Raw genomic sequence first — 23,229 nt, 5'->3', positions numbered from 1 at the left:
CCCATTCATCATGATTTTCTCAAATGGTTTGTGGTACAAATGTAAAAAAAAAACATGTTAAATATCATTCCTCTCTATAGACTGGTTGTTTTTTTAGCAACAAAACCAACTCGTGCACAACTATGGGGCAAGACAGACTGTTGGCTTAGATTGTTGACAGCATGTTAACTATATTTTGTCTGCAAATGTTTATTGAAAACAAATACATTTGCACAATTATCCATTGTCTCTCAAATACGTCGTTACAGTTGTTGATTATCTAGCTAGCAAGTTTTTTGCCATATTAGCATAGACATGACACGAGTCAAAACACCTCAAAACAAGACATGGTATCAAAACACCTACGATTCCCCAGGTGGCAGCTTCATGTCATTGTTGCTAGCTATCTGACCATTCAGAATCTTAACACATGGCCTTCTGTGTGCTTCAATTTTGTGACGTTGTCAGCCAACCCGTCTATGAAGTTTTTTTTGAGAATTTCCAGAACAATCTGTAAAAGTTTTCAGGCCACTCTTTTTTTTTTTCTTTCTTTGTCCTCTCTCAATCCCAACCCCCCCACTCTGTCGGGCTTATGACCATAGAGCCCTTTTTTTCTGCTCTACTTGCCCCTTTTGCCCATGTATTATTAAGGTCTCCCACCCCTCCAGGAAGAATACAATGGATCCAGTCTAGCAGAAGCCACTTCTCCAGGACTTGCGTAACTTGACAAATGTTTTAAAATAAAAAAATCCACAATGCAGCGCCCACTCATCCTACTTCGTATTGTGTGGGCCCAAACTCATCCTCCCTCTCCCTCACAGCCCCCCCTCAGATCCAGCTAACAAGGCTGTTGCCGTACAGTCCTTTGCAGTGCTTTGCTTTTTCCCCTCCGTCGGCCCCAGAGTTATTTAAAGGCCTCGTGTCAGTGTCATTAAGCCTTGGGACCCTTAGCAGTACCACCAAAGTAGACCAAGCCACACTGAGACGCTGAGGAAGTTCAATGATTTACTGGGTAACTATATAGCTGAGTGGGTAACAGTATAGCTGGGTATCACTCCAGCAGCACCCTCACCATGTGAGCAGAGTATATATTCCATTGCTGGACTTGTGACATCAGGTACCCGATGTCACAAGTCCACCCTAGAGATGTCAGAGCGTTACCCTATCAACAGCTGTGTATGGGAGAGCCAGCTGTCTCAACTTCAACTCTAATCTGTGTGTCGACACTCTCCAAGACCAGAGATAAACACACCAAAACTGGTCAACATAAGCTACACATCTCCCTACATTGGTTAGAGGGACTGGTGATCACACCCGCCTGAGTGAGACACTCCAGATGGTTTCTCTTTTACGAGAGTAGCTTACTTTCAAGAGTTCAACACAAACTTTTCACTGTTGTGGTCTTGGGTAGGACACTGTGACATTGTTAGGCACTTTGTAAGTAAAAGTGAATTATAACTTGCTGCACTGTGATTATAAAACTTTAAGTGACTTAAAAAAACATAGGGTCTTACCTAGGGTTGAATGGTGGGAACCTGGTTACCAGGATTTACCGCCCAAATCATTCCCCTTTTCCCTGGATAAATAACTGCGAGAAACCGGAAAATTATAATAAATGATTTATATGAACAGCATGGTGTAAAATGGAACTTTTTTAAATGTCTAAATCTGGCTTCTCTTCCTTCTGATGAATCAATGCTCAGGGTGATGCCGACAGCCTGTCTCAGTATGGACTGCAGTTCACAATGCATGTAGTTTTCTTGTGACATGTAGGCCTATGTTTGCTGCAGCATAGCCTATGCCAGACGCTTTCTGTCTCCTAGAGATGAACGTACTTTGGTGCGAAAAGTGCAAATCAATCCCAGAACAACAGCAAAGGACCTTGTGAAGATGCTGGAGGAAATGGGTACAAAGTATCTATATCCACAGTAAAACGAGTCCTCTATCGACATAACCTGAAAGGCCGCTCAGCAAGGAAGAAGCCACTGCTCCAAAACTGCCATCAAAAAGCCAGCCTATGGTTTGCAACTTCACATGGGGACAAAGATCATACTTTTTGGAGAAATGTCCTCTGGTCTGATGAAACAAAAATAGAACTGTTTTGCCATAATGACCATCGTTATGTTTGAAGGAATAAGAGGGAGGCTTGCAAGCCGAAGAACACCATCCCAACCGTGAAGCACGGGGGTGGCAGCATCATGTTGTGGGGGGACTTTGCTGCAGGAGGGACTAGTGCACTTCACAAAATAGATGGCATCATGAGGAAAGGAAAACTGTGGATCTATTGAAGCAACATCTCAAGATGTCAGTCAGGAAGTTAAAGCTTAGTCTCAAATGGGTCTTCCAAATGGACAATGACCCCAAGCATACTTCCAAAGTTGTGGCAAAATGGCTTAAGGACAACAAAGTCAAAGTATTGGAGTGGCCATCACAATGACCTGACCTCAATCCTATAGAACATTTGTGGGCAGAACTGAAAAAGCATGTGCAAGCAAGGAGGCCTACAAACCTGACTCAGTTACACCAGCTCTGTCAAGAGGAACGGGCCATATATTCACCCAACTTATTGTGGTGGGAAGCTTGTGGAAGGCTACCTGAAACGTTTGACCCAAGTTAAACAATTTTAAAGGCAATGCTACCAAATACTAATAGTGTATGTAAACTTCTGACCCACTGGGAATGTGATGAAAGAAATTTTAAAGCTGAACTAAATAATTTTCTCTATTCTGACATTTCACATTCTTAAATAAAGTGGTGATCCTAACTGACCTAAGGCAAGGAATTTTTACTAGGATTAAATGTCAGAAATTGTGAAACAGTTTACATTCACCTTAGCCAAATACATTTAAACTTCCGACTTCAACTGTAGATGTCCTAGCCTACCTCTATCAGGTAATGCATTCAATGCAGTAGTAGCCTTTATATTTACTTAATTAATGATGGGTCATGCGTTCAACTTAACTGATAGCCTCTCTTGCGCAATTGACACGCATCTGTGCTCCTTAAACACTCCTTATCTCGTGTAGTCCTATGCAGGAAAAGCTAGACTAGAATGGCTTGCTAGACTTTTTTTTCTGCATTTCTTATACCAATAGACTATTCGAAGAGGGCTCTTTTTTCCCCTGAATGTTAAATACAGCATCCAATTAAACTCACAGGTAATTTGAAAGAAACGTGAACGCGCAATGGCAGTAGGCTATAGCAGTTATGTATTCAGACCCATAACCATTCAGTCTTTGAAGAGAAGTGAAGTCCTTGTTATTAGAATGATGACGATAAGGACAACGAAACATATTTAATTGAACTGCTAGAAGGAAGGAATGAAGCAACAATAGAGAAAGAGGTAGGCTAATAACATTAGGGGAAATATTATGAACTGTGTGTGTATATCCGTCAGCCGACTAGTTATACAAATAGGCCCTCATTTATTTATATTCCTAAATTAAATCAAATTCGCTAGCCTATAATTTGTAGACCGCACGTGCTGCACCAGAATCACATGGTTTGAGCGATGTGCAAAATTCCAGTCCATAATAGTAATAGTCATGTATTCAGCTTGCGCTGCACGCATGCCAGTAGAAACCTGGCAATGTACTGGTCTTGTAGTTTTAAACCATTTTACATGCCAGTAGCAACCTGGCAATGTACTGGTCTTGTAGTTTTAAACCATTTTACATGCCAGTAGCAACCTGGCAATGTACTGGTCTTGTAGTTTTAAACCATTTTACATGCCAGTAGCAACCTGGCAATGTACTGGTCTTGTAGTTTTAAACCATTTTACATGCCAGTAGCAACCTGGCAATGTACTGGTCTTGTAGTTTTAAACCATTTTACATGCCAGTAGCAACCTGGCAATGTACTGGTCTTCTAGTTTTAAACCATTTGTCAGCTGTGTAGCCACCGCTTCATGCTGTCCGGCCTCAATGGGTGATTATTCAGGGTACAGCAAAGACCACTTTCCACACTGGCAGCAACCCGGCATGTTTTCGTCTCCCGTAAATTGAGTCCTTTTTTAAGCACTCTGGTCAAAGGGCGCATTCCATCACGCCGGCATAATGTCTGTGCTCACGTGGGTGTGGTTACTGACTGGATAAAACTTTATATAAAATACAATTTCTCATTTAGAAGGCTAAAATCACATTGCTATCTTTTCACAAATAGTTTCATATTTAATCATTATGTTTTACAATATTTAGATGAAACTCTAACGGAAACATGGCAACTTTAAGAGCTTTCACAATGTAGATGTCTGTCTTAATGATATCACCAAACAATAAATGTTCTGACCTGATTGTTCTTTAAGTCCCCCCTGACCATTTCCTACATTTTTTGTGTTAGGAGTATTGTTTCATTCTCCACTTTTGGATGTTGTAGTTTTGGCAGGAAGAATCTTCTTGTAACAAAAGGGTTCTTTCCCCTCAATACTGCATGGCCATGGAGAGACCGTTCCTGCCAGGTATTTACGACCGTCATTAAACTTGCCAACCCCCAGGAGAGGAGTGTTTTGAAACCAAACCTTTGGTTAGCCGGCACCTTTGATCTCCATCCAAGACGGCAAGTCATGACATGCCTAAAGAACTCTGTCCTTACGGTGCCTTTTGGCAAACTCCAAGGAGTGGCTTTCATCTGGCCACTCTACCGTAAAGGCCAGATTGGTGGAGTGCTGCAGAGGAACTCTTGTACAACGCTGTGCACTACTCCCTTCACAGAACAGTGCAAACTGGCTCAAACCAGAATGGAAAGAGTGGTAGGCTCCTGTGCACAACTGAGCAAGAGGACAAGTACATTAGTGCCTAGTTTGAGAAACAGACGCCTCACATGCCCTCAACTGGCAGCTCAATTAAATAGTACCAGCAAAACACCAGCCTTAACGTCAACAGTGAAGAGGTGACTCCGGGATACTGGCCTTCTAGGCAGAGTTGCAAAGGAAAAACCATATCTCAGACTGGCCAATAAAAATAAAAGATTATGATGGGCAAGAGAACACACACTGGACAGAGGAACTCTGCCTAGAAGGCCAGCATCCCGGAGTCAAAGGATCTGAATACTTTTCGAATGCACTGTATGTATGCTACATCTCAAAAAAATTACTCTTGTCGACCAGACAATCAACTAAACAATTTACTAATTGGGTTCAGCACTAACTCCTAAGCCTACCGCATGGTGATGTCACCATGGAAAGCCGAAACTCCCGCCTATGCCAACCTGCTGATCAGAAGGTTGAATGTAGATTGTATTTTCAGCCAGCAACTATCAGGAAATAATACTGATTTAATTTTTCTCCACTTTTACAGTTTCATCTGCTGGTGTACAATATGATATAAAACACAGGGCAAACCATTTTTACTGCATTTGGCATTTGAGTCGACAGTGGAATTGATTTGTCAGACAATTGCAGTGTTCAGTGGGAGTGGAGGAGCTTGGCTTAATATAATAATAGTGGAAGGTCACAGTCAACACTGTGGTAATAGGAGTCCACACACTATTGGTTGAAGGAGTGAGGAGACCGTAGACACACGCGTTACAAGGAATCTAATACTGAACCTTGTCTAACCAGGCCCATGCAGCTAGTTGGTTCTGCTGGGAGATCATTCAAAAGATGTTGTGATGAACAAACAGGCAGTAATGCAGTGTGGAGAAACAACTTCCATCAAAAGAATTCAGCAAACAAGCTGCAACAAACTGACAGGTCTATTCTTAGAACCCTGAACTTTTGTTCACCATGACTTAAATAGAATCTGGGGGAGAAAAAGTGCACAATTTTGGATTTCACTGTACTGCTCCTTCTATAAAACACTCATCATACAAACTGTAACTCCCAGCAACAGCTGTAGACACATCACATGGAGACCATTGAGTCCCTAATTTACACCCTCAGTCATGCTCTGTGCAACAGGGTCGTATGGTTGTTCTCAAGGTTCTGGTCAGGGTGCCTGACTGGAGGGCAGGATGCTGGAGGAGCTCTCCTCTCATGGTAGACCAGCAAAGTGTGAGAATGGGGGGCACACACACACGCACGCTCCTCTTCTCCACCAAAAGCTGCGGAAACTTGAATGCACGGGGAGCTGCGCTCCAGGAGAATCAAGTGAGAGGCTGGGACAAAGGACAGTGGCGCAGGGTGCCCAGATAGTGTCAACATGTAATCCACTCCAGCACTTTAATGTGTTTTTACCCCATTAAACTAGACCAGTGTTTCTCAATTCCTGGTTCTAGGGACACAAAGGGGTGCACCTTTGTTTTTGTCTTAGCACCAACGCACCTGTTTCAAATAATTTGTTGAATAAATTGTAGTAGTGCTGGGGCAATACTATGGTACCCCTATGGGTCCCCAGGACCAGTATAAAGAAACATTGGACTAGGCTATTGCAGACATGTTGAGGAGGAAGGAAAGAAAGTGGGGGAGAGCTGCAGCAGAGAGACTGGGTGACAAGAACCATAGCATAATGAGCAGGGTGACTCTCCGCTTATGGTGTCTCACATTTAGCACGCTTGTCTCTGAGAGTTTAGAGGGTTGAATGGAAAAACAATTCTGTTGGAATAAATATGTATGCCCACACGGGGTGAGCTCATCTCAATAGTCCAAATTGTTTTCTTCTTCTTGTCTCCACATTCTGGAGGGAACACCCACAGCAGAGATCAGACCCGGGGAACCGCCACAAAGTAGCAACCGTCCATCACCACTTCCTGGTCTGCTGATCCAACACATAGGCCTAATGACAATGCCTCTTCTCTCCAGTCCTAGACCTCATATTACCTGGGCCTTGTAAGCAGCGAACTAAATCAACAATATGGGACTTAAAACAAATAAGTTTGTCATTTACAGTAATACTCTTATCCAGAGTTACTTACAGTAGTGAGTGTATACTTTTTCGTACTGGTCCCTCATGGGAATCAAACCCTACAACCCTGGCATTACCAACTGAGCCACACGGGACAAACGGTTAGGCAGGAGGATGTGCTTTGGAGGATGTACATTAATTTAAGGATCGAGCCATTTAGGTGTTGCTGTATTACACAATAATGATTAGAATGGTTATATCATACTCTAGCCATGCATACCCCACAAGACATGCCACCAGAGGTCAGTCCCCAAATCCAGAAAAGACTATGGGAGGCCCACAGTACTATAAAGAGACATGACTACATGGAACTATATTCCGCATCAAGTAACTCATTCAACCAATAACATTTGATAAAAATACAGCTTATGGAACAACGGGGACTCTGAAGCAACAAACAGACACATGCATACAAACACATGATAACATACGCCCTATACACACGTACACGTGGATTTTGTGTTGTAGATATGTGATAGTAGAGTAGGGGCCTGAGGGGGCACACAATCTGTTGTGAATGTAATGTTTTTAAAATTGTTAAACTGCCTTTAATTGCGCTGGATCCGAGTAAGGCAGCAGCTAATGAGGATCCATAAGAAATAAAATTACAATCTCGATAGTACTGGCACTGCAGGCATGTAGATTTAACAATCAAATATTTATTTCTGAAAACCTCCTTTGTCCTACCAAGAGTTGCTGAACATCTTTTCAACTGCAGGCCAGTGCTCAACTATGTTGATGGGCTTGCTTAGGAATACATGTCTTCCCTAGATATTTTAATCTTAGGATAAAGCACACCGTTGTGGTGGGAGATATAGACCTATCATCCTTACCATAAATAATGAATCAACGATTTATGTCTATTGTTGGTAGAGGTGAAGGGAAGGTCTTGATGTCATTTGATTTTCTATGTCTATCAGCAATTCAACAAAGCCCCTAACTAAAGGAAGAAATACATGATCTCCCTTCCCACATCCCCATTCTCCCTTATGTTGTGCTCTCTGTGTTCTCTCTTTGATTAAGAGCCCAACCAGAATTTATCCCAAATCTATTACGCTGCTACAATCCCTCCTGGACACTCAATCATTCTGAAGGGGTGCGGTGTGCTGATAGGGCCCACTCACTGAGAGTGGGAGGAAGAGGAGAGCGAGAGAGAGGAGCTTGAGAGGCAGTGACTAGGACAACAGTGCACACAGGTTTCACAGATCACGACTACAGCACAGCGGCTAGGCTATAGCCCATATGTTGTTAGCGGCACAGCGATGAAGAGCTCTACAACCGAACTGGCAAGTAATGCCACATTTCACAGCTAAAAATATACAATAGTAATGATAGTGTAGAATCTCGCTCTCTGACCAACTACAGCCACTCAACATGACATGCGCAAACCCACCCAGCTGACATAAGTGTCTCTGGCCTGTCCTCCTTCACACTCCTGTCCTGTGCAGCATGGAGCTTAGCCAATCGATGATGCAGCCATATCATAATGACGCCTCTGGGAAGTCACTCCGCAACAACAACCTGTGCTGCTGACACGGACCCTGTAGAGCTGGAAATAGACCTGGCTAGTAGCCTGCCAAGATTGCATGATTATTATACAGCAAAAGCTATGCTACAGTACATAACATTGTCTAACTGCCTAGCCTACTCTCAAGCATGCACTTCTTATAAACACAGGAGGAATAAAATAATAGGCACCACAAAACTACTGTGAGTTGATAGACAAGTTTTTCTGTCTTTCTGGCGCTTAATTTGTTCTCTGGGGTTGTAGCTAGCTCCGACACTGACAGCTACCACTGCAGGGGGCCAGCAAGGCCTGTGTGTGCACAGTAGCTCTGCCTGCCTGCCAGGCAGTCTATGATGACTACTGACTACTGCACCGATCATCAGACACAGATAAGAGGGATGCCTTTGAAGCCTGTAATCAAATTGGGGTATCATTGTCTTAAAATAACTTCTACTGAGTTTGGTATAACACTAAACATAGAACTCCCTCCCACCGTCTCATTCTGTGTCTCTTTCTCTCCATCCAAAATTCTTAGCTCATTGAGACAGTGTGAGGTATGGCTAGTCCGTGTTTGTTACTGCAGTGTGGAGCATAGTAGCGAGACATTGTTGCCATGTTAATGTTGCTCAGCTGGCCGAGAGTTTAATTGAAAAGCATTAGAGAGGATTGCAATAATTGAGTTAGAGGGCGTGATGGCAAGGAGGCTGTCTGAGATAGACATAACAGGGGAGGGGACATTGAGGCAGGGAATAGGGATATATTAGGTTAAGGTCCACCACTGCAAACCATGCGAGCATAGAGTGAAGCCAGCCAGATCAACTAGGGGTCAACTTTTTCAAAACCAAAATAAGAGTAATGCTACAGCTGTCTTAGCCTGGCAACATCTTGTGGAAAGGCAGACTGTTGGGTTGAACACTGGATCTGTTACTTATCATTCCTAGTCCTTGGGACCCGGTTACTGCTTCCCTAACCACAGGAAATACCATTGCCCCTCTTCTCAAGGGACATCAGGGATGTAATCATTAGCATAGCTTACTGTTGTCAATTACCACCCTGAATACCCCATCCATTATAATAATCAAGTCAGTAAATCAGGATTTCTTCATTAGGAAAAATATCAACAGGAAAAAGTATATGTCAGTTGTGTTCAATGACCCTGAATGCCACTGATCCTCATGAGACTGCGCCATACACAGCCCCTCAACTGGCCCTGCAGCCAAGTGGAGCAGAACAGAGAGAAGACCGTAGGAGGGGAGAGGGAGGCCTGCTTACGTAACGTGGCTGTATTGGTGCTGTGTCAGGGCACTGGTCCCAAGGGCTGGATAGGAGTGTATGAGAGAGACAGGCCACTACAGCTTCATCCCAGCAGAGAGGACATGAGAGTTGACAGACCTGCGGAGCATTCAGCGTGAAGCCTCACGTAACAAGGTGTGCAGTGCTGAACTCAACTGAACTACACAGGCCAGGGAATACGTCTGGTGCTAATCCAAGGGTAGAAAAGAAAGGGACCGGAATAATCTGTCCCTTCCCCGCAGAACATACCCATCTTCTGCCTGCTTGTGTTTAGCATCACTGAGGCTCCTCCAGGGTAAGACTAGGGTTGAATATTTTCCTGGTATTTTACAAATGTTCCATCCCGAGAATAAATCACTTTTCCACCAGGTAACCCGGGTATTTCCCACCAAAACCGGAAGTGTCATTCAAAAGCATTAAAAAGCATATACAGTGCATTCGAAAAGTATTCAGCCCCCTTGACTTTTTCCACATTTTGTTACATTACAGCCTTATTCTAAAATGTAATGAAACAATTTCCTCATCAATATACACACAATATCCCATATTGACAAAGTGAAAACGTGTTTTTAGAAATACCTTACTTACATACACTGCCGTCCAAAAGTTTGGGGTCACTTAGAAATGTCCTTGTTATCCATGAATATATTAATTGCAAAATGAATAGGAAATATAGTCAAGATGTTGACAGGGTTATAAATAATGAGTTTTAAAAAATTGAAACAATTGTGTCCTCCAACCTTTACTTTCATCAAAGAATCCTCCATTTGCAGCAATTACAGCCTTGCAGACCTTTGGCATTCTAGTTGTCAATTTGTTGAAGTAATCTGAAGAGATTTCACCCCATTCTTCCTGAAATGGAAGTGCTAGCCTTCCTTCTTCAAGATCCCTTTTACCCTGTACAAATCGCCCAAATGTTCTTCTTTGTGATCCAAACACCTCAAACGTAGATTTGCCTGTCCATAACACTTTTTTCCAATCTTCCTCTGTCCAGTGTCTGTGTTCTTTTGCCAATCTTAATATTTTATTTTTATTGGCCAGTCTGAGATATGGCGTTTTCTTTGCAACTCCACCTAGAAGGCCATCATCCTCGAGTCGTCTCTTCACTGTTGACGTTGAGACTGGTGTTTTGCTGGTACTATTTAATGAAGCTGCCAGTTGAGAATTTGTGAGGTGTCTGTTTCTCAAACTAGACACTCTAATGTACTTGTCCTCTTGCTCAGTTGTACACAGGGGCCTCCCACTCTTTATATTCTGGCCAGTTTGCACTGTTCTTTGAAGGGAGTAGTACAGTGTTGTATGAGATCTTCAGTTTCTTGGCAATTTCTCACGGGGAATAGCCTTCATTTCTCAGAACAAGAATAGACACAAATTTCAGAAGAAAGTTCTTTGTCTCTAGCCATTTTGAGCCTGTAATCGAACCCACAAATGCTGATGCTCAACTAGTCTAAAGATGGCCCGTTTTATTGCTTCTTTAATCAGGACAACAGTTTTCAGCTGTGCTAACATAATTGCAAAAGGGTTTTATAATGATCAAATTAGCCTTTTATAATGATAAACTTGGATTAGGTAACACAGCGTGCCATTGGAACACAAGAGTGATGGTTGCTGATAATGGGCCTCTGTACGCCTTTGTAGATATTCCATTAAAAAAATCTGCCATTTCCAGCTACAATAGTCATTTACAACATTAACAATGTCTACACTGTATTTCTGATCAATTTGATGTTATTTTAATGGACAAAAAATGTGCTTTTCTTTCAAAAGCAAGGACATTTCTAAGTGACCCCAAACTTTTGAACAGTTGTGTGTGTGTATATATACATACATACACACACACACATACATACATACATACATACATACATACATACATACATACACACAGTTGAAGTTTACATACACCTTAGCCAAATACATTTAAACTCCACACATTGTGTGTGTGTGTGAAAATACACTTTTAAAAATGTCTACCAATCGATTGGTCGAAAGAACAGACTACTTTCGGGTCAACCATTTTTTGGGGGGAGTTTCATGCCATCATACCGTTCTTCTGCCAACTCGGGATTTACGGTATTAACTGCATAGCACACAAGGAAGCGCTAAGACAACAAAAAAATGATCCTATTGGACGTCTTATTACCAGAATGCTCAACATGGAGAGACTCACCGATAAATGTAGAACTCTATGGACTTTACAATGAACACATGATTGGCTGCTGTTCTGGGGAACTACAGTGAGCTTCATAGTGAAAAATTATGTGACAGACTAAATGAAAAGCAGATAGCGGTTTATCTCCTAACGTATTGCAAAAGTCATCTGCAGATATTTAATTAAAAAGTAGCTCAAAATATTCCAATGTATTCAAAAACATCAAATGGTTTCAGCGGTATTGACGGTATATGAAAACCATCCCGTGGGTATTTCAAAATACCCCGGTTATAGATCAATAAGAGTTCCAAACCTCTCTGCCAATAATGGCTAGTTTCCCCCTCCCCACTCAGACCACTCACAGACAGTCCTAGTAAAAGTCTTGCTTGGGATAGTTTTTTTGTTACATTTCTTGCCCATTTTAATGGCAGTCTATTGCAGTAAGGTACTTAATTGTTACCCAGAAATGATTTGATATAGGTATAAAAACAACTGCATTGGGCCTGTAACACCTGATGTAGGCAGTAATTGAATACAGGCTATGTTCTATCTCTGTATTGTTATTCATTCTTACTGATGTAATGAAATGATTCAAATGAATAAATATGCCCAGAATAATTTATTTTCAGTTAATGGTGGTTGCCATGTTTGAGTGGGATCTGGGGAGAGACAACAATGCAGCGAACTCCGCTGTAATTCGCCTGTGACACTCCTGGCTTAGACATGCATCAGGGCAGATAAAGTTACATAATAAATATTTCATGCCCCGTTGCCCAACCCATGTGAGAGCAGTCCCCTGGTCTGGGGCCAGTAGCCATTCTGCAGCACTGAGCATTCAGCCTACTCCTGAGCCTCGCTCATCTGACTCGACCAAGTTTAACTACTTGCCGCTCACTGAACTACCGGACTTGACTGGATCACACTGGACCTGAGCTGGACAACCCTAAACCTGACTGGACCCTGACTGAGTCACACTGAACCTGACTGGACCACGCTGGATCACCATGAAGAAGGCCTACACTCTGCCATAGTGACTTAGCCATGCTGGAGCAGGGAAGTAGATGAGAAGTGGATTAACAATACACTAGCCAGCCTCTCTTATGACAGCAGCTGTAGACACTGAGAGTCTCCCTCTCTTGGCCCCCTCATCTCTTCACCCCCTCTATCTCTCCTGCACTCGCTACTGTAGCTCTCTCAATATTCCTCTCGATAGCATCTCTCCATATCCCTCCCTCCCTTTCTCTTTCTCCTCTTCTCCTCCCTGTGCTCACTCTGCCTCTTTGCCATGCGCGAGGCATACACATGTAAATTTAATCTGGGAGGGATGGGAGACTGAATGAGAGGTTGCCCTCTGATTGACACACAGATCTGCTGAGTATTCACACAACCAGGACAGCTGTTGCTGGGAACTTATTGTAAAGGAACAGAATTTTACCTCCTGGAATAGTTCATATCCTCCTGCCTCTGTCTCTTTGTGCTGATGTCTCCAGTCTCAGATCTTTGCAGCGCGAGGTGTTATCTGTAGCACTGAGCTCCAGATTAAAAGGAAATTGCAGGACGACTAAATCTGTCTGTCAGCCTCTGATTCCTACAGAAAGCGTAAGTGATACAGACGGATGAGTCGAGGATAAGCCAGTCGGGACTGCAAAGGAAGATTCATTAAACTGCTTCACTCTTCATGGGACGCTGTACTTTTTTTTTGGAGGGTGCATCTTCGTCTGTTTTTGTGTCTGTGCCGAGACCGGGACGGTGTTCATGTGCCTGCAGTCTACAGCGGCCGGGTGTTGTTTTCTGAAGAAGACAGAGCACACAGGCTGAGGAAGTGTTGAAGCAGGACACCCTCTGTAGGAGACAGCTCTCCTCGCTCCTCTCCTTTTCTCTTTTCTCTGCAGACATAACTGCCCACCCTGACACTGACAGCTGGGGGTGTTGGTGTGCTCTGTGCACAGATAGCTTGACCTGACCAAGAGACTGTCCAGACGTCTTGTCGAGGCATCTTGTCGTACAGACTGACCCACCACAAGCTCTAACCAGAGCACCTTAAGCCATTCCAGGTGGCTCCCAGTCCCAGCCAGGATGCAGGTGTCGTTAGTGTGTACGGATCACAATCGTGGAGGGGTGAGCCGCAGTACAGAGGAACGGCTCAACCACCGCCAGAATGCCAACAGCCCCAACACAGGCACCCGCAGCAAGTTCAGGGCTGTGGCCATGGTGGCCCGTAGCCTTGGACAGGTCACTGTCCAGAGCCAGCCCACGTCCAGCGACCAGAGCATACGCACCGGCATGAAGTATAGGTAGGACAGACTGCATGACGTATAGGTAGGACAGACTGAATGACGTATAGGTAGGACAGACTGAATGACGTATAGGTAGGACAGACTGAATGACGTATAGGTAGGACAGACTGAATGACGTATAGGTAGGACAGACTGAGACGTATAGGTAGGACAGACTGAATGACGTATAGGTAGGACAGACTGAATGACGTATAGGTAGGACAGACTGAATGACGTATAGGTAGGACAGACTGAATGACGTATAGGTAGGACAGACTGAATGACGTATAGGTAGGACAGACTGAATGACGTATAGGTAGGACAGACTGAATGACGTATAGGTAGGACAGACTGAATGACGTATAGGTAGGACAGACTGAATGATGTATAGGTAGGACAGACCGAATGACGTATAGGTAGGACAGACCGAATGATGTATAGGTAGGACAGACCGAATGACGTATAGGTAGGACAGACCGAATGACGTATAGGTAGGACAGACCGAATGACGTATATGTAGGACAGACCGAATGACGTATATGTAGGACAGACCGAATGACGTATATGTAGGACAGACCGCATGACGACTGAATGATATAGGTAGGACAGACTGAATGACGTATAGGTAGGACAGACTGAATGACGTAGGACAGACCATGACGTATAGGTAGGACAGACCAGGACAGACCATATGAATTATAGGTAGGACAGACTGAATGACGTATAGGTAGGACAGACTGAATGACGTATAGGTAGGACAGACCATATGAATTATAGGTAGGACAGACTGAATGACGTATAGGTAGGACAGACTGAATGACGTATAGGTAGGACAGACCGAATGACGTATATGTAGGACAGACCATATGAATTATAGGTAGGACAGACTGAATGACGTATAGGTAGGACAGACCGAATGACGTATATGTAGGACAGACCATATGAATTATAGGTAGGACAGACTGAATGACGTATAGGTAGGACAGACTGAATGACGTATATGTAGGACAGACCGAATGACGTATAGGTAGGACAGACCGAATGACGTATAGGTAGGACAGACCGAATGACGTATAGGTAGGACAGACCGAATGACGTATAGGTAGGACAGACCGAATGACGTATAGGTAGGACAGACCGAATGACGTATATGTAGGACAGACCGAATGACGTATATGTAGGACAGACCGAATGACGTATATGTAGGACAGACCGAATGACGTATATGTAGGACAGACCGCATGACGTGTATGTAGGACAGACCATATGAATTATAGGTAGGACAGACTGAATGACGTATAGGTAGGACAGACCATATGAATTATAGGTAGGACAGACTGAATGACGTATAGGTAGGACAGACTGAATGACGTATAGGTAGGACAGACTGCATGACGTGTATGTAGGACAGACCATATGAATTATAGGTAGGACAGACTGAATGACGTATAGGTAGGACAGACCATATGAATTATAGGTAGGACAGACTGAATGACGTATAGGTAGGACAGACTGAATGACGTATAGGTAGGACAGACTGAATGAATGACGTATAGGTAGGACAGACTGAATGACGTATAGGTAGGACAGACTGAATGACGTATAGGTAGGACAGACTGAATGAGACGTATAGGTAGGACAGACTGAATGACGTATAGGTAGGACAGACTGAATGACGTATAGGTAGGACAGACTGAATGACGTATAGGTAGGACAGACTGAATGACGTATAGGTAGGACAGACTGCATGACGTGTATGTAGGACAGACCATATGAATTATAGGTAGGACAGACTGCATGACGTATAGGTAGGACAGACTGAATGACGTATAGGTAGGACAGACTGAATGACGTATAGGTAGGACAGACTGAATGACGTATAGGTAGGACAGACTGAATGACGTATAGGTAGGACAGACTGAATGACGTATAGGTAGGACAGACTGCATGACGTGTATGTAGGACAGACCATATGAATTATAGGTAGGACAGACTGCATGACGTGTATGTAGGACAGACCATATGAATTATAGGTAGGACAGACCGCATGACGTGTATGTAGGACAGACCGAATGACATATACTGCAGGTAGGAAAGACTGTATGAAGTATACTGCCCGTAGGAAAGACTATGAAGTATAGGTAGGACAGACCGAATGACGTATACTGCAGGTAGGAAAGACTGTATGAAGTATAGGTAGGACTAGAGTGGCAAAGGGAGGGTATATTATTTTCAACTTTAAGTTTACCAGTAAACTACAAGAATTTTGGTATCACCTCTAGTGGCCCTTTTGGGTACTTCAGATTATCACAAGTGTCTAATTATCTCTGGCCCTCAGTGTGGCCTTATCACATATAAAATATGAAATCATTAAATAAGATGATTTTAAAATAAACAAATAGAATGACAAAGCTGTAAAACATTATCCTAAATATAAACCACAAACTTAGTGAGTGAATATATTTGGTGTTCAATATGAGGGTTTCAGCATGAAGTGTGTGTACACACTTTTATTTATTATACCTGAAAACTTCAATTAAATGCAGTCTCAAATAGCCGCCTGTCCCTTTTTAATAGCCCGGCAATGGCATACACTTCTGAAAATAAACGCGCGTTTCAAATAATCGTCTGGTCTAAATGAATTATTTACGAGATTACCATGAATTGTTTACGAGGTTTAATGTTTGATTTGTTACATTAAATAATTCTGTAATGAATAAGAAAAATTAGGCCGATCATTTTTATCGCCAGTAAGAGACTGCTCGCCACTGGCTGTTAACAGCTGCGAACTGCTGGCTAATTGGCAAGCACAAAAACAGTTCGGACAACTATGGGAGAACAGGGCCTGATGCATAAAAGTTCATTTTCCCCTTAAAGTTTCCTTAACTTTAAGTCAGTAGCACAAAACATTTTAATGCAAATGTCCTTCTAAAATTAAGTGAAAGTTAAGGGTGCCCATGAGGTCCCTTAAAGCTTTTTGGGCAACCCGACCAAATGCACATAGATATGCCATTCTCATTGAAAGCAAGTCTAAGAAGCGGTAGTTCTGTGTGCGCTGTTGCTATGCTCCCTGTTCTTAATTTTCGTTTTTGCGTCTTACTTTAGGTTTTGTACACCAGCTTCAAACAGCTGAAAATACTATATTTTTGGTTCTGGAAAATATATTTCACAGCGGTTTAGATGGTACAATGATTCTCTACACCAGGCCTTGGCAATTCCAGTCCTCGGAGGCCTGCTTGGTGTCACACTTTTTCCCATCCCTAGCAAACACACCTGATATAAACTAATTGCATTTTTAACAGAAGATCATGATTAGTTGATTATTGGAGTCAGGTGTGTTAGCTGGGGCTGGGTAAGCTTGTTTTGTCACATAGATACTGAAATTAGGCATACTATTAGAATTTTTTACAACCAGGAAATGGCAAAACGATTTCTGCATGGTGCATCTAAATTCAGTATGGATATAAATCTAAACTGCTTTTGTGGAGGTGAATGTTGCTTTCCTCTGGTTTTGGTTTAAAAGGACAACAGCCAGCTACTTAGCTAAACAATGGAAGGTGCACAATCCATGGCTATAAAGCTAGCTAACTACCTACTCTAAGTTAGCATGACGTGCTAGAAAGTAATAGAAACAAGTTGAGTAAAAAATTACTAAAATAAATGCAATTTATTATCTTCTGAATCAATTTGTTTCTCCTGTTTTAAATGTAAAATGTTAAATGTATCTTGTGTTCTACCAAAATAAATGCGATCTCTGACAAATGTTCAGTCTGAATCAGGTTGTCTCCATGGTAACCAGAGATTATTTCTACGGTATATACTTTCAAACTACCGCAAAACCCTTAAATTATGCCATTACCTAAAGAAATGTTAAAGGGGCTCTATGCAACACCCTTAAACAATTCCCTTAGGTAAGGGAAAATTATTCCTTAAAGTAAACCCTTAAGGGAAACATTTAAGATGTTTTATGAAACCGGGCCCAGACCCCTAGAAATCGGCAGTGGCGAAATTAGCTGGCAAAAGTAAGATTGCTGAAAATACACAGTCAAAGAGGAGAATAATTATTCTGTCAAGGAAAAGTTTTACATGAAACATTTTTATAGAGCCATACTAAGACAAAATAACCATGACACATTGTTTAAATGATACACAGTGTGGGAAATGAAGAAATGTATTAAACAATTAACTATACCAATGAGCAAAAGCTATGTGCATGAAGGAAATAAACGCCTGGCTAAAATAGAAGCCTGTCTTTAATAAGCGCCTGTTGTGTTGAGTGAATTAAGAAAATTAATTGAAGTTTTACGTTATGTCAATATATATTTTTTGTCATTGTTTTGGCGTCAAACTGGTGCCAGTTGTGGAAAAAGTTAATAGTTGGGAGAGTTACAAAGTTAGTTAGAGCTGACAAGGTACAAATCGGTCATTCTGCCCCTGAACAGGCAGTTAACCCCCCCCCCCTAGGCCGTCATTGAAAATAAGAATTTGTTCTTTAACTGACTTGCCTTGTTAAATAAAGGTACAGTGGGGCAAAAAAGTATTTAGTCAGACACCAATTGTGCAAGTTCTCCCACTTAAAAAGATGAGAGAGGCCTGTAATTTTCATCATAGGTACACTTCAACTATGACAGACAAAATGAGGGGAAAAAATCCAGAAAATCACATTGTAGGATTTTTTATGAATTTATTTGCAAATTATGGTGGAAAACAAGTATTTGGTCACCTACAAACAAGCAAGATTTCTGACTCTCTTAAGTGTGCTTTCAATTCTATATAAATCACAGACCGTATCACCAGCAAAGCACCATCACACCACCCCCTCCATGCTTCACGGTCACCTACTCTTCGTCTTACAAAGACACAGCAGTGGGAACCAAAAATCTCAAATTTGGACTCATCAGACCACAGGACAGATTTCGTGTTTCTTGGCCCAAGCAGGTCTCTTCTTCTTATTGGTGTCCTTTAGTAGTGGTTTCTTTGCATAAATTCAACCATTATGGTCTGATTCACGCAGTCTCCTCAGTTGATGTCTGTTACTTGAACTCTGAAGTATTTATTTGGGTTGCAATCTGAGGTGCAGTTAATTGCCTGAGGTTGGTAACTCTAATGGACTTATCCTCAGCAGCAGAGGTAACTCTGGGTCTTCCTTTCCTCTGGCGGTCCTCATGATAGACCGTTTTATCATAGTGCTTGATGGTTTTTGCGACAGTTTTTGCGACAGCATTTGAAGAAACTTTCAAAGTTCTTGAAATGTTCCAGATTGACTGACCTTTATGCCTTAAAGTGATGATGGACTGTCATTTCTCTTTGCTTATTGGAACTGTTCTTACCATAATATGGACTTGGTCTTTTACCAAGTAGGGCTATCTTCTGTATACCTGTATACCACCCCTACCTTGTCACAACACAACTGATTGGCTCAAATGCATTAAGAAGGAAAGAAATTCCACAAATTAACTTTTAATAAGGCACACCTGTTAATTGAAATGCATTCCAGGTGACTACCTCATGAAACTGGTTGAGAGAATGCCAAACGTGCACAAAACTGTCATCAAGGCAAAGGGTGGCTACGTTGAAGAATCTCAAATATAACATATTTTGATTTGTTTAACACTTTTTTGGTTATTACATGATTCCATATGTGTTATTTCATAGTTTTGATGTCTTAACTATTATTCTACAATATAGAAAATAGTAAAAATAAAGACAAACCTTTGAATGAGTAGGTGTGTCCAAATGTTTGACTGGTACTGTATATGAATACATTTTTTACAAGTTATTTAAGTATAAATTACCAAGTTACGATAGATTGAAAGATTTTCTGTTACCAAACTTACTAAAGGTTCCGGTAACTTTGGGAAATTACCGGTAGCTTTGCAACCCTAGGAAGGACAGACCATAGACCACAGGTGTCAAACTAATTCCACGGAGGGCCAAGTGTCTGCAGATTTTCTCTCCTCCCTACTTGATTTATGAATTAGTCACTAATTAGTAACTAACTCCCCACACCTGGTTGTCTACAGCTTAATTTAAATGAAAAAACAAAAACCTGCAAACACTATGCCCTCCCTGGAATGAGTCTGACACCCCTGCCATAGGCACAGACCATAGTCACTGTAGACCTGATACAGAGAATGATTGATGTGAATTGGAATTGCTAAGACATATTTGAATTGATGGATATGCATAACACAGCACAAATCATTCATATTGTTATGTTTCTGGTCTGTTCTGTATTTGGCAGTAAGCAGTATATGAAAATCAGGCTTGTCGGTACAATTATTCTTCAAACAGCTCCTTACTCTAAAATGTCATGTGCTGCCTTCTAAAGCTTTAATAGTTTGGGATTGATGGTAGTTGTTCTCTTAAATGATTATAACCTAATTTTCCCCCGGCAACCTATATTACTAATTATTCTGTGCACAGTGGACTGCAGCCTGAACCTCTCAGTAAAGATCAGTCCATCATCAGCAACTCTCTGTTCTAGTGGTTTGAATAAGATGTAAAAAATATTTTCAACTTATCAACTGACACCTACACTCCATTAGTTCTGTTCTATGTTAGGCTGTATTTAAGACTCAAAAAGGAAGCTGAGCTGTGTTTCTATTATAACAGAACAGAGCCATGAATGGACCTATTTAGTACAAATGTCTACGGTGTTCTTAAAAATAAAAAAAAATAGATGGCAAACTATTCACATTTTAAAGGTGGTATTTACTTGCATAAACACATGGCAAATGGTTTGTTTGAGGTGAATAATTAGTCATTACAGCTTCTTCATGTAAGCTGACAGTACTTCGAAAGCTAGGGGGGTGGTTGTCAAATGAAATGCCTTAAACCCACAGTCTAGGCTAAATGTCTATGGCTTCCTTAAGTTCAATTGATCTGGGATTGATCTGCATTGCCAGTGAAAGAGCATCCCTTTTGCATTGCTGCAGCACTCAGATAAACTGCAGATGTTTGCAGGAACAGGAGGAGTCTTTGTTAAGCTCAGTGTTTCAGGATATTCTTATTTACCAATCCTCAACTTCCACTCTAGCTGCTTCTGAATATCAGTCCACTGTTTAGCAATTGCTTTCACTGCAATTAAGATGGGAGGGTGCACTGAAAACTTATATGAACGGGCCAGATGTTGAATGGACCCGATTTTCAAAGTATGAATGTGCAGAAGCAGCGCTCTTATCTGATATGCTGGCGGCTGCTTAGTCATGTTGACCGACACCATGATAATCGAGTTGAAAGGCCAAGTCAAAAACGTGATTTTCCCTGTGTTTTATAAATATATCCACACTGAGGTTGGATTAATAATGTGCTGTTGTGAAAATTATGCTAATTCCCTTTTAGTGTAAGAGCTATTTTGGTGGGATGGAGTTTTGGCCATCCATGGTGACATCACCATGCAGTAAATTAGTTAATAGACCAATAAGAAAGAGTTCATAACCTCTGCCAATAACAGCTCATTTTCAGTTTTCCCCTCCCTACTCAGACCACTCCCAGACAGTCCTAGCTAAATTCTTGCTTGCCCTTATCTTCTAAGAATATTTTTTTTGTTTGTTTCAAATTAAATGGTAAAAAATAATAACAGTAAGGTAATTGTTATCCAGAAATGATTTGATATTGAGATTATTTTCTTTTTAAATGGCTGCATTGGACCTTTTGATGATATTGAATGAGTGGACATGGGCTCAGCTCAAGGCAATTTGTTTTGTGTGTGTGTGCGCACGTGTTGAGCATTTCCTGGCTGTGAACATGTTTTTGTGTGTGTGTGTGTGTGCGTGTGTGTAGCGTAGCGTAATGTTAGCCCTGTGCCCAGGAGGGTGCAGGCTGGGCTACTCTGTGCTCTTGTCAGTGTGCATTTCCCTGACGTGCCCCTTGACGTAAACTCTCCAGTGCTACACAGCAGAGAACTGGGCCACTACACTCTCCAATTTCACATTTCAGCACAGGACCCAATGTACATGGGAGACCCCTCGCTCTGTGTTACAACATAGAATAGCAGGCGTATGGGTCACACTGCAGCTAATTTCAATTCCGTTTAATTTGTATTTTCCTTCTGCAAAATCATCTCACACGGGATCAAACAGAGCCTCACTACTCAAACTCCTAAAAGAAACACAAGCTTTCCAAGCATAATGAAATTCTGTTTCTACTCATTAAGCACAGAGCCCATGGAGTCAGTCTGTAGTCCTCTCTAGTGGGTATTTCTCTAGAGTTGAATGTGTAATGTGGGGGGACAGACAGGTGTGCTGATGGAGACCCAGGCCAGGTGAAATGAAACCATAAAGATGGAGGAAGAACAGCTTTATACCATTGTCCGGCTAACCTGTGCTTGACCATGACTGGAGAAGAATGTTCGACTTGGCCACATGCCTATAGACCTCCTAGCTATGGCAGTGTACCTGGCCGTAGGCTTTTCTTTTTTTTGTATGCCTGCACATGATAGAACATTCCATGTTCAGTTGAGAGTTGAGGATATCATGTCCATGACTTCATATTGAATTCAACCTTGTTTGCATGGGTCAGTTCTTTCCCACTTCAATGTTTAACTGTTATAGACCTATATCCATCCTGCCCTGCCTCTAAAATCTTCGAAAGCCAAGTTAATAAACAGATTACTGACCATTTCAAATCCCACCGTACCTTCTCCGCTGTGCAATCCGGTTTCCAAGCTGGTCACAGGTGCACCTCAGCCACGCTCAAGGTACTAAACGATATCATAACCGCCATCGATAAAAGACAGTACTGTGCAGTCATTGACCTGGCCAAGGCTTTCGACTCTGTCAATCACTGTATTCTTATCGGCAAATTCAATAGCCTTGGTTTCTCAAATGACTGCCTCGCCTGGTTCACCAACTACTTCGCAGACAGAGTTCAGTGTGTCAAATCGGAGGGCCTGTTGTCCGGAACTCTGGCAGTCTCTATGGGGGTACCACAGGGTTCAATTCTCGAGCTGTATATTTCAATGATGTCACTCTTGCTGCGGGTGATTCCCTGATCCACCTCTACGCAGACAACACCATTCTGTATACATCTGGCCCTTTGGTCACTGTGTTAACTAACCTCCAAACAAGCTTCAATGTCATACAACACTCCTTCCGTGGCCTCCAACTGCTCTTAAACACTAGTAAAACCAAATGCATGCTTTTTAACCGTTCGCTGCCCGCACCCACCCGACTAGCATCA

General features: G+C 42.1%; 1 protein-coding gene across 11 annotated transcripts in view; it reads left to right on the top strand.

The window, feature by feature from the left end:
* The window catches only part of kcnab2a (potassium voltage-gated channel subfamily A regulatory beta subunit 2a), a 119,185-nt gene that overhangs the window by 60,493 nt on the left and 35,463 nt on the right, over positions 1-23,229 (top strand). Inside the window, exon 1 of one of the 11 annotated variants that reach the window (XM_024374897.2) lies at positions 13,026-14,064. The exons of 8 other annotated variants lie outside the window; for them this stretch is intronic. In XM_024374897.2, the coding sequence (XP_024230665.1) occupies positions 13,847-14,064 (218 nt within the window). In that variant the 5' untranslated portion in view covers positions 13,026-13,846. Of the gene's footprint in view, positions 1-13,025; positions 14,065-23,229 lie in introns of those variants that run through there. 2 more of the 11 variants (XM_024374887.2, XM_024374888.2) reach the window with 2 other exon arrangements.

Source organism: Oncorhynchus tshawytscha, linkage group LG02 (genome assembly GCF_018296145.1).
Source record: "Oncorhynchus tshawytscha isolate Ot180627B linkage group LG02, Otsh_v2.0, whole genome shotgun sequence".
NCBI classification, from domain to species: Eukaryota; Metazoa; Chordata; class Actinopteri; order Salmoniformes; family Salmonidae; genus Oncorhynchus; species Oncorhynchus tshawytscha.
The sequence above is the reverse complement of the archived record's forward strand: the minus strand, read 5'-3'. Positions and strand labels throughout refer to the sequence as shown.